The 17,519-nt window shown below is 35.7% G+C and overlaps 1 protein-coding gene across 2 annotated transcripts in view; it reads left to right on the top strand.

The window, feature by feature from the left end:
• The window catches only part of KIAA1324L (KIAA1324-like ortholog), a 174,342-nt gene that overhangs the window by 75,356 nt on the left and 81,467 nt on the right, over window positions 1-17,519 (top strand). Inside the window, exons 3-8 of one of the 2 annotated variants that reach the window (XM_012643503.1) lie at window positions 4,429-4,624; window positions 8,104-8,251; window positions 11,020-11,106; window positions 13,273-13,378; window positions 14,454-14,606; window positions 15,201-15,289. In XM_012643503.1, the coding sequence (XP_012498957.1) occupies window positions 4,429-4,624; window positions 8,104-8,251; window positions 11,020-11,106; window positions 13,273-13,378; window positions 14,454-14,606; window positions 15,201-15,289 (779 nt within the window). The remainder of the gene's footprint in view (window positions 1-4,428; window positions 4,625-8,103; window positions 8,252-11,019; window positions 11,107-13,272; window positions 13,379-14,453; window positions 14,607-15,200; window positions 15,290-17,519) is intronic. The other variant, XM_012643504.1, reaches the window with a different exon arrangement.

The raw sequence follows: 17,519 nt of genomic DNA, 5'->3' as shown, positions 1-17,519 counted from the left end.
ATACTAAAACTTATGGGATGCAACAAAAGCAGTACTAACAGAAGTTTATAGTGATAAACACCCACATGAAAAAAAAGAAAGATCTCAAATAAACAACCTAACATTACATATCAAGGAACTAGAAAAAGAACAAACTGCTAAGCTCAAAGCTGGAAGAAGGAAGGAAATAATAAAGATTAAAGCAAAATATAGCAAACCAAATTCAACATCACATTCCAAGGACCATATACCGTAACCAAGTGAGATTTATCCCTAAATCCAAGGATGATTTAACATATGCAACTCAATGTGATATACCACATTAACAGAATGAAGGATAAAAATGATACAATTATCTCAAGAGATGCAGAAAAGGCATTTTACAAAATCTAACACTCTTTCATAATAGGAGCTCTCAACCATTAGGTATAGAAGGAACTTACCTCAACACAATAAAGGCCACTTATGACAAGCTCACAGCTAATATACTTAATGATGAAAAACTGAAGGATTTTCTTCTAAGATCTAGAATAAGGCAAAGATTTCTCACTGTCAGCACTTCTATTCAACAGAGTACTGGAAGTCCTAGCCAGAGCAATTAGGCAAGAGAAAGAAATAAAATCATCCAACTCAGGAAAGAAGAAGAAAAATCATCTTTGTTTTCAGATGCTGTGTCCTCATATGTAGAAAACCTCAAAGATTCCATAAAAAACCTATAAAAAACTGTTAGAAGTAGTAAATGAATTCAGCAAAGTTGTAGGATACAAGATCAACATAGAAACTTAGTTGCATTTCTATACACTAGCAATGACCCATTGAAAAAGAAATCAAGAAAACAATTCCATTTAAATAGCATCAGAAAGAATAAAATATTAAGAATAAACTTAACCAAGGAGGTGAAAGACATGTACACTGAAAAGTATAAGCACTGATGAAGGAAAGCAGACACAAGTAAATGGAAAGACATCTAGTGTTTGTGGACTGGAAAACATCACATTGTTAAAATGTCCATACTATCCAAAGAGATCTAGAGAGTCAATGCAAACTTTTATCAACATCCCAATGACATTTTTTACGAAATAGAAAAAAAATCCCAAATTCATATGAAACCACAAAAGACCCTGAATAGTCAAAGCAATTTGGAACAGAAAGAACAAAGCTGTAGGCATCACACTTCCTGATCTCAAGATATGTTACATAGTTATAGTAATTAAAACAGTATGGTATTGCATAAAAACAGGTATATAGAGCAATGGAGCAGAATGGAGAGCTCAGACATAAACTCATGCGTATACAGTTAACTGATCTTTGACAAGAGTGCCAAAGATACATAGTGGGGGAAAGGATAGTCTCTTCAATAAATGGTGTTGGGAAAGCTGGGTGTTCATATGCAAAAGAATGAATTGGATCCTTCTATTACACCGTAAACAAAAAACCAACTCAAAATGGATTAAAGACTTAAGTGTAAGACCTGAAACTGTAAGACTCCCATAAGAAAACATAAGGGAAATGCTTCCTGACATTGGTCTTGGCAATAATATCTTGGAAATGACATGAAAATCACAGGCAACAAAAGCAAAAATAGATGAGTGAAATTACATCAAACTAAAATACTTCTGCACAGCAAAGGAAATAGCCAATAAAATGAAAGAACGACCTATGGGACGGCAGGAAATATTTGTAAACCATGTATCTGATAAAGGGTTAATATCTAAAACATATAGGGAACTCCTACAACTCAATAGCAAAAAACCAAATAACCCAATTTAAAAATAGGCAAAGGAACTGAATAGATATTTCTCCAAAGAAGACATACAAATGGCTAACGGGTATGTGTAAAAAGGGGCTCAACATCACTAATCATCAGGGAAATTGAAACCAAAGCCTATTGGATGTCATCTCACACCTATTAGGATGGCTGTTATCAAAAGAACAAAAGATAACAGATGTTGGTGAGGATTTGGAGAAAAGGGAACCCCTGTACACTGTTGGTGGGGATGTAAATTGGTGCAGCCACTAAGAAAAACAACATGGATCTTCCTCAAAAAATTAAAAATAGAACTATCATATGATCTGGCAATCCCATGTCTGGGAAATCAGGATTTTGAAGAGACAGCTGCACTTCCATGTTTATTGCAGCATTATTTACAATAGCCAAGACATGGAAGCAATCTGAATGTTTATTGATGGATGAATGGATGAAGAAAATGTGGTACATAGATAAAATGGAATACTATACAACCTTAAAAAATAAGGAAATCTCGCCATTTGCAACAACATGGATGCACCTGGAGGACATTATGCTAAATGGAATAAATGCAATAAGGCTAACACAGAAGGACAAATACTATATGACACCACTTTTATGATGAGTCTAAACAGTCAAACTCATAGAAACAGAGTGGAATGGTGGTTGCCAGGGGCTGGGGAGAGGGGGAAAATTGGGAGATAGTAGTCAAAGGGTATAAAATGGCTTGGCACAGTGGTTCATGCCCATAATCCCAGCACTTGGGGAGGCCAACGCTGGAGGATTGCTTGAGGTCAGGAATTCGAGACCAGCTTGGGTAACATAGTGAAACCCCATCTCTACAAAAAATAAAAAAATAAAAAATTAGCCCAGTGTGGTGGCCCTGCCTATATTCCTAGCTACTTGGGCGGCTGAGGCAGTAGGATCACTTGAGCCCAGGAGCTTGAGGCTTCAGTAAGCTATGATTGCACCACTGCACCCCAGCGTGGGTGACAGAGGGAGACCCCATCTCTATGAAATGAAACAAAACAAAATAACAAAGTGTACAAAGTTTCAGTTAGATGAGTAAGTTCTAGAGATCTGTACAGCATAGAGCATATAGTTAACAATACTGTATTGTATACTTAAAAATTTGCTGAGAGGGTAGGTCTTAAATGTTCTTCGTATGAAAAAATAATAAATACAGAGGGCAGGAGAAAACCTTTGTAGGTGATGGATAAGTTTATAGCATAGATTGTGGTAATAGTTTCACAGGTGTATACTTATCTCCAAACTCATCAAGTTGTATACATTAAATGTGTACAGCTTTTTGCATGTCAACCTTATATTGATAAAGTAGTTTTAAAAAGAGGAGTAAGTAGAGTAATAGTGGCAGTTTGAGTCAATAGCTTGTGTGTGTGTGTGTGTGTGTGTATGATGTGTGTGGGGGGGTATGTTTAGAAAAGTTTTTATGAAATAAAATGAAAACTGTGTTGTAATTAATTCAGTGAATAAGTAGATGAGCATGGGTTTTTAGGTCTAATTTTTAAATTACTTTTTCAAAATTAGCTTATTTTTATTTCTGGCTAAGTTTTCCAATGTATTCTAAAAGAAGGGGTCTACCTAAATGTGAGACTTTGCAGCTTCACTCTCTGCTGGGAGATCTGTTTTTCTTCATTGAATAATATGGAGGTTTTATTTTGTTCTTGTTTCTTTAATATCCTGATTAAAGGATTAGAAAGCCTTTTTCTAGATTTGAATCACTAATACCACCCTGCATGGAGCTGCACAGTTGGGAGGCATTGATTTGTGCTTGTGGAATGAATAGTAACTTAGTAGCAGAATTGCTTTTCTAACTGTGTCAACTATTCTTCACATTACCCATGTCTGCTGTCTCAGTACGGTTCTTAGAGTTAGCAGAGAACTTGACATGATGGATCATGATGAATAAGATGTATGTTATGGAAATGACTAGGTTGATTTTGTGAATACTGAAAATATGGCTCATGGTTTCAGAGTGGAGATAAATTGTTCAGCTGTTGCACTGCTGTCCTGTTTCCCCCTTGGTATTTAGTTGTCAGTCACTGGATCAGCATTTTATTTGGACTTACTATGTGCCAGATATAGTTAGTAATCCAAAAAAACTGATCCTTGTTTTCTTGAAGCTCGGTTTCACATCAACTGATAAGTGGTGTGTGTATATACACACACACACTCATACACACACACACTGATAAGTAGGATATATATATGCACACACACATGTGCACACACACATATGTATACATATATTAATGGAGGTATTATAAACAAATACTGTAGTAGTATAAAGGGAGGCACAGCCCAATGCCTGGTGGGGGCTGGGGAGGTGGTCTGTCAGGAAGAGGGTCGTTTTTGAGTTAACAGGAGTTTTCCAGGCAGAGAAGGTGGGTTGGCCGACACATCTGGGGAAGAAGACCACAACAAGTGAGAGGATGAAATATTTTGGCAATGATATGAATTTTGTTATGATTGGAAGAGGGTGGGGCAAGGGATGAGCTTGGTAAAGTAGTGTGGAGCCAGACTGTGAAATGCACATAGTGATAAGGGAGACACTGGAAGGCTTTAGTTAGGGTGTGACATGATCAAAGTTTTATAAAAATAACCTGGGTGACAGCATGAAGTGGGGGGGGGAATTGATGGGGGAGGACAGTGAGTAATGTGTTGTCCATTCTGTCTTCCAGCTTTCTCCTGTGCCTCTGGAGAGTATCTAGAAATGAAGAACCAGGTATGCAGTAAGTGTGGCGAAGGCACCTACTCCTTGGGCAGTGGCATCAAATTTGATGAATGGGATGAATTGCCAGCAGGATTTTCCAACATTGCCACATTCATGGACACTGTGGTGGGCCCTTCTGACAGCAGGCCAGACGGCTGTAACAAGTAAGAATCCAGAGAAGCCTTTGGATCTTGATTCAATACTTGAGAAGAATCTAGTTGCTCTTTTCCAGAAAGAAGATGAGGATAATCTTGGTACTAGCTGGGATCATAGATAAGCTAATTGCAGAGAGTCATATTTTGGACAATCATGATGAATAATGTAGCTGAGTTTTCATAAGGCTAAAATCATTACCCTACAGTGGATACTGTATGCAAAAGTGCAATAAAGCTATTAGACAAGTAAATTAATTTTCTCATAATATATTTATAACTAAACTAAGTCAGTGGTGTTTCTAACCTTTTCTAATTTTTAATGGATAACTTCAGATTTTTTTTTCTTTTTCCCTTTGAAAGGAAAAACACATAACCTTCGTTTAAACACTTGATTGTCTCCTCCTATAAGAGAGAGTGGGTTAAGTACCTAAGGTAGAAAAAGTGCCTTTGCTTAATTCCTACCTTTTTCATAGGGGATTGTTAGCTTTGCCTCTGACAATGCTGGAGGAATGTTAAATTGTTTTGAAAAAACAAAACAAAACAAGTGTTTATCTTTGGCTATACCCCTCCATGTTCTCATGTTTTGATTATGTCCCATTGCCTTTCATGTGGACATAGGAGAATTAAACTTTAGGCCTTTGGCTACCTTCTGACAAGAATGGTCTCTTAGGACCCCCAAATTTTTACCATGAGCTACGGATCCTGGGGAGTTATTTAGCTGTGCTAAAAGTTGTGTTTCCTCCTTCTCTCTTTCCTTTCTACCTTTACTCTTTCTCTCCTTCACTCTTGCTGCTTCACTCTAGCTCTCTCTGCCAAATAACATCAGTTTCTGTATTTTACTCTTCTCATAACAGGATTATTCCTCTAAATGTGTGTGTTTTAATAAAAGTTCCTTAGAAGAAAGTACCAGTAGGATGTTATGGGACTTCAGATCTTTGTTTTGGTGGGCAGGAGATATTTACATGGCTTCTTTTTTTTTTTTTTTTTTACCTGGTGTAGCTATTCATCAAAGAAATAGAATGATAAGCAGGAGTTTTTCAATGTAGTGTCTTCTAGTGTAATTTTCTCAATGTAAATTTCAGTCTGATATTACTGTATTTATTTTCCTTCCTTCCCTCCTTCCTTTTTTCCACCCATCTGATCTTGTAATCTCTTTACTTCTTTTTAATTGGTTGGGTCATACAGGAGGTACATGTTGAAATTTATTAAAAAATTGTTAGTTTTCCCAAATGGTTGTATTATAAATCCCACCAGCAGTGTATTTGAGCTCTCATTATTCCACGTTTAGCAACATTTGTATTGTGAGGATCTTGTTTTGTTTTAACCATTTGAGTGTGTGTGTCAGTGAATGAATCTCCTTGTGGTTTTTGCATTTCCCTGCTGTATAATACTGTTGAACGTGTTTCGTGTGTTCATTATCCATGTGTTCATTTTCTTTTGTGAAATGTCAAAGTGTTTTACTCATATTCTACTTTTTTTTTTTTGGTTATTTCATTATCAAGCTGAAGGAGTTCTTTGTATATTCTAGACATGAGTTCTTACATGTATATATTTGTATAATTTATATGAGGTCTGTCTGGAAAGTATCTAGCCATTGTTAATATAACGAGAATGGTCTGTGCAACATCAGTGTAACCTGGCAGTCAGGGAGAGTGGACTGTAATGCACATGTGTGAACAATGATGCCTTCACTGAGGAAGTCAGTGGGGCGCTAGACACTGTTGAGTGAGCACGTGTACTGTGTGGCTGTCACATTCAAAGTGACTGAGCAAGTAGAGCAATGCATCTGCATCAAATTTTGCATTAAGCTTGAACATTCCTCTGTGGAAACTATTTAGATGATTCAGAAGGCTTTCGGGGACAATGCAATGAGTACAGCGCAATTAACAGTTCTTCAAAGTACAAATGCTTCAAAGATGGTCGAGAATCTGTTGAGAGTGATCCATGTTCTGGGAGGCCTGAAACAAGTGGAACACCTGAGAATGTTGAACATGTACAGGTTAAGAGAGATGCTGGGAGAACTGCATGAGGTCCCAAGGTGCCTACTTCGATGTGGACTGAGGCGTCATTGTCCTATGTACAATGTTTCTTATATCTTCTTCAATAAATGTCTCTATCTTTCATATTACATGGCTGGATACTTTCCAGACAGACATTGTACATATTATACACACATATGTATATGTGTATACATTTTTGTATTTATGTGTAATATTTCTTCCCAGTTTGTGGCCTTTGCCTTTTTGTTTTCTTAATGATGTCCTTTGATAAGCAGAAGTACAATTTATCATTTTTTTCTTCTGTTGTGGTTAGTGCTTTATGTATCTTAGGATATCTTTGCTAACCCTAGGTTGTGAAGACTAGCAATTACAGTATGTATTCTTATCATAGTGTAGTTAGAGTTATTGTGCTTTTACATAATTTTAAATTTTACAACAGTATAGCTACATTTACAGTTTACACCCTCATCTTTTTACTTTTGCCGCATATTTAGAAACATGTTATACACATTACAATAAAATGTTATGTTTTAAATAATCAGTTGCTTTTTAAACAAACTTACAAAGACATAGGAATTCAAAGGCCAAATCCATTATTGAGAAGAGGTTCATTTCTTGTGCCACATGACTTCCTAAATAAATTAAGAGGTAAAAAAATACAGCTTTAAATGTTAATCTACATGTTTACCATTATTGGTGCTCTTTCTTCCTTTCTGTAGACCTGTCACGTGTATGTGTTTATAAATAAAACTTCAGATGTTATTTGAAAGAATAATTCTACCTAAACCTACTAAAATTAATTGTGATCTATTTGGTAATTAATTTTTTTGGTGAAAAATAATAGTTTTATAACAAATTGATCACATAAACTTATAAGTTTTAGGAAGTCATGTGCTGTTGTTACCAAACAAAGAACAAGGACAAGCGGTTTGAGGAAAAGGAAAGAGAAGTTTATTGATTTGCTGACATGTGAGGAGGATGGCAGACTGTCATCTTAAAGAACCATCGCCCTGCTTTGAAGCAGAAGTACAGAGCTTTTAAAGGGGGTTTTTAGCTTTGGGCTATTGCGGTTTAACTGTGGTTGGTAGTCCTGGTTGGCCTTATCTCCAGTGAAGATGACCTCATGCCCTCTGTCTGGACAATTCTGTTGAGCCATCTCCTGTGGTTTAAAACAAAGAATAAGGAACACTCCTCTGCCCTTCTGATTACTGGCAGGGGCCAAAATGCAGGTTTTAATTCCCAGAAAGAGTGGGGGAGGTTTTAAAGAGACAACTTATGATACATTTTGCCCTTTTTCAGGCCCTTACTTTTGTTATACCATATGAAATGAAACTCTTCTCAGTTGGCCTCTGAATTCCAGAAAAGCTTCTGATGTTTTCTGCTGTACTTTGCTGATGAAACTGCTTTTGAGTATGGGTTGCATAGCTTTATGAGCAGAAGTGGTTTCTGAACACTAACTTAAAATGCATCCTGGTTTTGTTTCCACAGCTCTTCTTGGATCCCTCGTGGAAACTACATCGAGTCTAATCGCGATGACTGCACGGTGTCTTTGATCTATGCTGTGCACCTTAAGAAGTCAGGTTATGTCTTCTTTGAGTACCAGTATGTCGACAACAACATCTTCTTTGAGTTCTTTGTAAGGCCTTTTATTTTCTGGAATTTACTTTTTAAGGGACATTCACGTAAATTTCCCTTAATCAGTTGTTCCCATTCTACTTTATGCCTCCTCAGTTTTTGTGTTAACTGAACGTTTTGAGGGTAAACTTTAATTTTTTCTATAACATTTTATTTTCTGGTTAATATTGTTTACCTCTGAGATCTCATTTTGTGGAATAATGCTGGGCATGTTTTACTTTTGATTATGATCATTAGATGATCATTTGATTTAGACTTTTTGTGCGATAAATATTTTCTCCAAGATTCATTCTAACTTTATATTTTTGTAGATGCAGATGATATTTTGTTAAAAATGTTTTTACCAATTTTAGTTTTAACTTAAAAATTTTTTCTTCTCTTTGCAATTTCAAATGTTTTTTACTAAATAGAATTATTTAAGTGTATTCATGGGCAGTTATTTCAAAATTAGAAGTGGCTGTATATTTATGATTCTGTGAATTTTGTACAGTCTAAAGGAATCAATGGATGGGTTAGTTGATGTCTCTGGTGAGAGATTAAATAGCATTACAGAATATAGGATAACAGTCTAACAGAATAGGCTGTTAACCATTAAAGTTATTTAATAATATTTACAGATTAGATCTGTATCTAATCAAGCAAATACTTATCGTGGCAGTGACTTAAATGCTTGAGAAAATGTTTTCAGATTGACTTCTGCCAAAGTGTGTGTTGTGTAAATAAATAGGAAACTATCTTGAAAAATTCTGGTCTAGATTTCAGGAACAAATATCCTAAAAATTCTAAAACAAATTTATATTGCTCTTGGTAATGGGCAAAAGTTTGGTAGCAAGAGATATTTTTCATGAAAATATGAGCCTTAGAATTGAAGCCAAAAGATTCTGGCTGTAGTTCCAACCGTGTAATTGTTCGCTGTGTGTTATTGAGCAATTAAGTGAACTTTCTGGCCCTCAGCATTTCCTTCTATAAAGTGGACTGTTTGACAGTGTCTTTTAAAGAGCCTCTAATATCCTTTGATGAGTTTAAGATTTTAAGCAACATTCAAACAGATTTACTTTTAAGCTATGTTTTATTTGCTAAACACTTCTCAGAGTGAATTTCGCTGGACATTTGGCAATATTACTAAAACTAAAAAAGAGTTAAGAAGTAAGGCAGTTATCTGCTTGTTAGAATAAGCATTTAGTATTGCCCAATAAGTCATTTGAGAGCTGTCAATAAGGGTATTTGGATGGTAAAAGAATCTTAAGGGTCCTTATCTTAAGGCATAAAGTTTCATCACTTCCTTGCAATGATGCCTTTGTTCTGGCTATAGCCTGGAATGGGATGGAAAATTCATGTTCCTCCTTTTATTGATGTTTCAGCTTAATAGGTTGCAGTTTGGTTACTCTGAGGCTCAACACTTCATGGTCATCATGCTAATGGTTAATGGAAAGGAAGTGTCTGACAACTGAAAGATGCTGTTGCACTCTGAGAGTTATCCATATGGGCATTACATATTTTAAAGCAATAAAGTAGTTAATTTTGGATCTATATGAAACTTTCATTGAGCCCTCTTTTTAAATGTTAAAACTGAAGCCCGGAGAGAATGAGTGATTGGACCAAAGTTATACCTTTACTAGTTACTTTTAGAATGAGTAACAGAATTCAGGTCTCCAGAAAGCCAGTAGAACGTCATGGCAACACATGATGTCTGCTTTCGGCTATAAAAAAAGCTTTAAGTTTATCCTCACGTTGACCATTAAAGGCATATTCAGGGTCTTTATCTACTTTTAAATAGCTTAACACTTGCATGAAAATAGTCATTATGCTTACAATATAAATATGACTCTTAAATTCAAGGAAAGTGAGCATTAAATATTTTCAGTAGCTGATATTCTTTGGTATATGCATGATGGAGGGATCTATCTTCTAGTTAATATTGTCTTTAGAAAGTGGCTCTTATGGAGAATATTTTATTGTTTGTAACTTGGTAAGAAAGATGAGTGAAGCAGCAAAATGATTTAGAGCTGAAAGAAGGAGCCATTTCTTTCAGTGGAAATACAGATGATGAGATCTCATTTTAACCCTACTCTGCCACTGACTATTTTGCAATATTGGAAAGATAGCTGAAGGTTTTAATGTCTCTGTACTCTTTGTAGACCTGGAAAAGTAATGTCTCAGCGCCTAGGCATTTTCAAAGAATTGCCTGGAAAGCACAAGGTGTTTGGTGCTAAAGATATAATTTGTAGTCATTTGAATTGGCAAATGATTAACATTTACACCCAAATAAAAATTTGGGTTGACATAGACACCACTTACATACAGATTTGGGTTAAGTCCTGGGAAATTGAAAACAAAGCAGACTCTATTTATTTTTAATTTAAAGTTTTACTGATGTAAATATTATAAAAAATCAACTTTATACGATTGGACCTGCGTGGTGAATGCAATCTCTTAAAATATTTTGGTAAATTCGGTAGATGTTTCGTAATGACTTTGTTTCCTTCCTGTGCATTGTCAGTGTTAACTATTCTCCCTCCCCACCCCACCCCTGTCCCCTTTAATGGGTTTGCCTTTTTGTTACAATAGTGGATATGGTTTACCCGGAACCACTCACTCATATGCGGTTGTCACTTAGGCTCCAGAGATCTCGATGTGTTTACTTGGAAATTGTTCATGCCATTGTTTAGTGCATATTGAAAGATACACTCGCAGTCTGTGCTGGGTACAGAATTTAATTAAAACCATTATTCAACAAGCTTTACTAGGGTCCTTGTATTCAATCCACAGATTCAAAATGATCAGTGCCAGGAGACGGACACCACCACTGACAAGTGGGTGAAACTCACAGACAACGGAGAATGGGGCTCTCATTCTGTAAGTCTCTTTTTGTTTTTCCTTCTCCTTTCCCACCAACCTCATTCTTCTCTTTCCTTTTTCTAACTTTTTCTAAAAGTTTATTTTAAGAAAAGAGAAGATTAAAATTGTCTATTAATTTAGGTGATTTCCAGTTAGGGAAAAATTTGCCCCTAAGTTTCATAAACTAGGATTCTAATTTTTAGAGTTTTTTCCCCTGCCTTTTTCTTTCTCCTTAGTTTCCTTTCCCTTCCCTTTCCCATCATGCTCCAACTTTCCTCTGTTTCAAATGGGCATTGTCAAGAAAGAAGGCTATTCGAAACTAATACACAAAACATTTGAGTATGTAAGTTTACAAATGCCCCTGTCCCATGTGATAGAGTGAGTAGCTTTTGTCATTGGAAGGATTCTTAAATTCCTTTTATCTAAAATTCTGTGCAATATCTCCAACAAGTGATTTTCAAGCTTGTTTTGTTGGGTACTGTGCTGTCTCCATTGTGGGAGAGTTCTGAGTAGCACAAAATTTATCTATGTTTGGAGCCTCAACCTGCTTCCTACATGTTTGCCACACATTGCTCAAAATTCTACCTTCTCTTGTCACAGCAAGTAAAGTAACTGCATACTTCTCCATAAGACATCTCTTTAAATGCTTGAAGGCAATTATCAGGTAGCATGATTCAGTGAATCTGTTCCTATTTGAGGCTCTGTCTCTTTGGAGTGAGACCTGGGTTTAAAATCTAGCTCTGGCTTATAGTTGTGTCTCTACAGGTGATTTGGGAACAATCTTGCAGGATTAAATTAGGTGATGTATAGGAAGGGCCTAGTGCAATGCCTGCAGTGTAGATTGAGCTCTGTATCAGTAAGTGTCCATCTATCCTTGCCTTTGTGGTTGTAGTAGGTGCCTCATCCTTGGGTCATTTATACAATGTACCCTTTCAGAGTATTTTTTTAAATCTGTATGCCTGAAAGTAATATTAATACCACTGAAGTTCCATTTACCTAAATATGCAGTCAACTGGGCTTTGAAGGTACAAGTAACCCTTGACAACAGATATACTTTCTTCACTTATAAAGTCTTAATACAAGGGGAAAGTGCTTAATGCACTACTTTCCTTTAATGCACTTTCTCTGAATCTCTGGCAGAGCGAAATAGTTGGGTGGGTTTTAATTTTATATTGTTTGAATTTGACCAGCCAGAGACTGCTTAGAAGAATAAAGAGACAAATGAGAAAGCAAGGAACCTTTAAAATTAGTTCACTTACCTGCATCAGCAAGAAATTTATCAGAAAATTGGTTGGATTTTATAATTAGAAAAATGTTCCAGGTGCAAATACTAGACATAGTATCATTAAAATTCTAAAGTCAGAGAGTTAAATCAGGTTATCCTGTAAGAATAGTCCTATTTTTTCTTATTGCTATTGCAGTGTTGTTTATTATAATAAGTAATTTTCAGAAGAAGCAAACTCATTCTGTTGCTTTTTTGTTTTCAGAGCTCAAAGATCTACTTAGGAATAGTGCAACCTATAAATATACAAGAGGGCTGATGCACTTTTATCCTCTAAAATGAATTCCTTTTAAATGTGACCCAAGACTTCATGCAAATGGTTTAAAAATAATTTTATCTTTTTGTTCAAACTTGAAGATTTCTTCTCCTTCTTTATTACTATATTTTGTGGATTGGCAAACTTTTTTTTTTTTTTAAGATAATGTCAACTTCTGCAGAGCTTAGGTCTGAATTAACAGTTAGTTGACTTACATTTTTGGGTTTTGGCCAGGTGTGGTGGCTCACACCTGAAATCCTAGCACTTTGGGAGGCCAAGGTGGGAAGATCACTTGAGACCAGGAGTTTGAGACCAGTGTGAGCAACATAGTGAGACCCTGTCACTACAAAAAATATAAAAATTAGCCTGATGTGGTGGTGCATGCCTGTAGTCCCAGCAACTCAGGAGGCTGAGGCAGGAAGATTACTTGAACGCAGGAGTTTGAGGTTGTAGTGAGCTATGATGATGCCACTGCACTCTAGCCTGGGTAACAGAGGAAGACCCTCTCCTCCTCACCAAAAATTGTAGGTTTTAAATTAATGGTGTTTCATTATAATGCACTGAAAAAGTGTGTAAGGAAATAGCTTTTGGGTATGGGAAATAGCATTGTTTATCTCACCTGAATGTCTCATATTTCTCTTTATAGGTAATGCTGAAATCAGGCACAAACATCCTATACTGGAGAACTACAGGCATCCTTATGGGTTCTAAGGCAGTCAAGCCTGTGTTGGTAAAAAATATCACAATTGAAGGTATTTCACAGCAATCTGTTTTAGTAGTCATCTGTCACATCTTATAGTTAGTTAAAATATTTGTTAGAGATTGGTTTGGCTCTCTTAAGTCCAAATTTCTGTTTATAGGACAGAAATTAGTATGTTAGGCATCATACACGTCTAGAGACCCTGGTTTTATTCCCAGCAAGTTAACTGTTATTTTATTTTTTTTCTTGTACCGTTAAACTGAATTCTTTAATCAGTGTGAAAAAGTAAACAGGATGATAATTTTAGGTGTCTTTAAATAAAAATTTCTTTGTTAATGAGAGCCTATTATTTATTTGAGAAATGTCTATTGTGCCAAACACTTGAGTTTGCCCAGGGAATTTATAATCTGATCACTGCTATATCCTTAAAAATAACAATGAATCTCTTACCCTATTTCCTGAGCCTCTTATGCCTGTCTCAACCAATTGGGTAATTCCTGGCCCAGGAGAGCAACCGATAAACTCTGGCATGGTTCATTCTCAATTAGGGGTATTTGTAATTAAAGCAGTGATTGTCCTTTATTAAAGTTTGACTTACATTCTAATACATTCTAAGTGGGCTTGTTCCTGTGAACATTGTGTTAACTCATTAGTCATAGGGACATCTGCTGGCAAGGGCTGGAATTACAAGCCTGTAGGCAAGTCAAGCCATTTCTAGGGTCTGTTAGTTCTTACCTGTGACTGGAGCAGTGGAGAAAAAAGGGAGCAGGTTATCACAAGAATCAGAGAATAGTAGGCCTGCAGAATTGGAGGGGACCTTAGGGTTTATGTCATGAGTTAGTGGAGTGGTCTTTTGATAATTCAGTTTATACATTTATTATATCTCTATCAAATCTCAGTCTCGTGTTTAAGTGTTTGCCCTGCTTACTGTGTTTAGTTCAGTATCTATACCAGTTCTTTGCACATAGCAAATGCTTTCTTAGTGCTGAATTAACGAGATGAAGGATTTGGGCTGAGCTTACGTCTCATATTTCTCTCTCACTTCTGAGTAGAAGCAGCAAGAGGAGCTGATTTGCTTGTTGGTGCTTGGTCCTCCCTCCCATGCTGTGTTTTTCATTACCACACAGGGGTGGCATACACATCAGAATGCTTTCCGTGCAAGCCAGGCACATTCAGCAACAAACCTGGTTCGTTCTCCTGTCAAGTATGTCCCAGAAACACCTATTCTGAGAAAGGAGCCAAAGAATGCATAAGGTGTAAAGAGGACTCACAATTTTCAGGTAGAACTAGTTTGCATTCTTTGTTTTTTCTTTCTAAATTTATGTTGGTCAAGTGTACATTCAGAAGCCAGAAGTCACACATAGAGTGTGATGGCGATGGTGGAACAGACACCAAAGCACTGAAGTGAATCGATATTGAATGGATAAAATGTGACATCTTATTATCCCTTTCTGCATGACTTTCCCCTTTGTCTATGATATTTTTGGATCCCGTACCCCACAAGTAACTGCTGTGGATATGTTGACACTTATCTAAAAAAATTTATACTTTTAGATGATTTATTGGCATAGAGATACATTTAGAAACTTTTAATTTGTTCCAAATTTCCAGTGTATAGTGATAAATGGAAGAAATCTAATGTTTTCTAGGAAAAACTATGATATGCTCCATGTATATCATGGAAACATTTATTATTGCTTTAGGGAAAATAAAAATGTAGGCATTTATTTTCTTTGGGCCTACCTGGTTCTACCTAAATTGCTCTGGTAAGGTTATTTTTACTTTTAAGTTTGCTTTTTATTGGTTTTGATTTTTGCCTTTTCTTAGAGTCATAAAGGAATTGACCCATTTCTGAAATGCTTTTTATGTTGCAGAGGAAGGATCCAGCGAATGTATAGAGCGCCCTCCCTGTACCACAAAAGACTATTTCCAGATCCATACTCCATGTGATGAAGAAGGAAAGGTATCAGCAGTGTTCAGTCAACTCCATTCCCTATTTACCCAATCCTCTTCCTGATTTGAGCAGACTCTAATTTGTTCATGAGAGAGATTTATGACATGTGTATATAAGTGTACAAAGGAAATTTAAGAGTTTAGGTTCTGAAGCCCTCCTTCCTGTCTTAGAATTTCTCATCTACTACTTACTTCTGGAACAAATTATTTGATGTCTCTAAGCCTCAGTTTTTTCATCTATAAAATGGGGATAATGTTATTAATAGTACGTACTTTATAAGGCTACCATGAGAATACAGGAGCTATTCAATGTAAAGTACCTAGCACATAGCTCAATGAATTACTGGCGTTTTTTAAAAGTGATTTTTATTTCAATATATTAGGGGGTACAAACGTTCTTTTTACGTGGATGAATTGTATAATGCTGAAGTCAGGGCTTTTAGTGTGCCCGTCACTAGCACAGTGTTCGTTATATCTGATAGATAATAAGTTTTTATCCTTCATCCCCCTCCTACCCTTCTTAGTTTCCAGTGTCCTTTACATCACTTTATTACCATGTGTACACATGTTTTAGCTCCCACTTATTAGTAAGAACATGTGGTGTTTGTTTTTCCATTTCTGAGATAATGTTCTCCACTTCCATCCAAGTTGCTGCAAATGACATTATTTCATTCCTTTTTATGGCTGAGTAATACTCCATGGTATATATATATATATACCACGTTTTCTTTATCTATTCATCAATTGATGGGCACTTAGGTTGATTCCATGTCTTTGCAATTGCGAATTGTGCTTTCTGCTATTTTTATCAAAAGTAATTACATCAGGATAAGCACAGCCTGAAAATGTGTGCTGTGACTCATAGGATAGAAATATCTTCTAAGTTCTCTGTAATTATTTGGTTACTCAGTAGGTTTTGTCAATAAGAGCCATGCAGCCATAGGCTGTTCAATTGTGGCAGATTACTGTGTAATTGCATTTAGAAAATACAAAGTAATTACCATATAAACGACACTTAGCTAGAGGAAAAACACACACATAAACTCTGCAGTTGACCCACCATTCTCTTAATTAAAGAATTAGTCTCTACCAGTGTATGTTAGTGAGGGGAAAGTGAGATTAAAATGGCTGCTATGCAGCACTCCTTATATATTTGTATTTTCTTGACTTAGTTTGGAAAATACGTATAGAGGTCAGTGAAATTATTACTTTTCTTAATTTTACATCCTTAGTGTCTAATCTACATTTTTATACTTGTATAATTATTAATCTTACCCTTAGGTCCTTAAGTTTTTGTTTTTTTTTTTAAGGAATATTCTTTTGAATGCTTAAGACCAAGTACATTCTAGTTTAAGTTAGTGGGAAATTTCAATGATAAGAAGTACAGCTATTACTTTAATAAGAACAGTAACTCAAACTAATGGCTGTTAACTGACAAGGAGTTATAAAGTTAGGTCTCAATGACTCTGTAATAATGGCCAAGTAAGCACTATTTCTATTTAGAATATGTAGAGAGGTGTCACTAAAGTGGATTAAAAAGTAATTTGGATAATGTTTGTTTAGGTAAACTTGTCTTAGCTAAACTTCCCTTATTAATAAGGCAAAAGCAAATTTAGTTTATTCTATGTAATAATCGTTAATTCAGCATTACTGAAGCTTCTGTAAATAAGATCTAATGTACAATAGGATCCTGTCTTGGCTATAATGAAAATATACAAAAACTATATTTTTATTATGTCAATGAATAGTTTGTTACATCAATGAGTATAATGTCAATAAATAGTATGACAAAATCTAGTTGACCTTGGTCTAATGGAAGTAAGACCATATGTTAAATCTATAAACACAGCATATACACATTTGGATATATGGTGCACCCGCAGGCAATGCTGTGTAGACACAGATGCACAAATTATGTTTTTCTCTTGAGTCTGGGTGAATTTTGAGCATGTTTTTGGTATATAAGAAAACAATATACTAGCACTCCATAAACTCAGTGATTTTTTTAAAAAAGGGAGTTAAGCCATTTCAAGATAAATGTTTCTAGCTACAGAAGTAAACCAAAAGGTAAGTCTTAGGGGTGGAGTTTTAACCCAAATTGTCTGTTTCCAACTGCAATGGTTTGTATCCCTTTTTTGTTTTTTATTTTTTATAATAAATAGCCATTGTGAACCTGTCTTATCACTATTAGACTATAAACTCCTTCAGAGCAATTTATCTTATTAATACTTAACTCTTCC

Source organism: Propithecus coquereli, unplaced genomic scaffold (assembly GCF_000956105.1).
Source record: "Propithecus coquereli isolate 6110/MARCELLA unplaced genomic scaffold, Pcoq_1.0 Scaffold199, whole genome shotgun sequence".
Taxonomy (NCBI): Eukaryota; Metazoa; Chordata; class Mammalia; order Primates; family Indriidae; genus Propithecus; species Propithecus coquereli.
The sequence above is the reverse complement of the archived record's forward strand: the minus strand, read 5'-3'. Positions and strand labels throughout refer to the sequence as shown.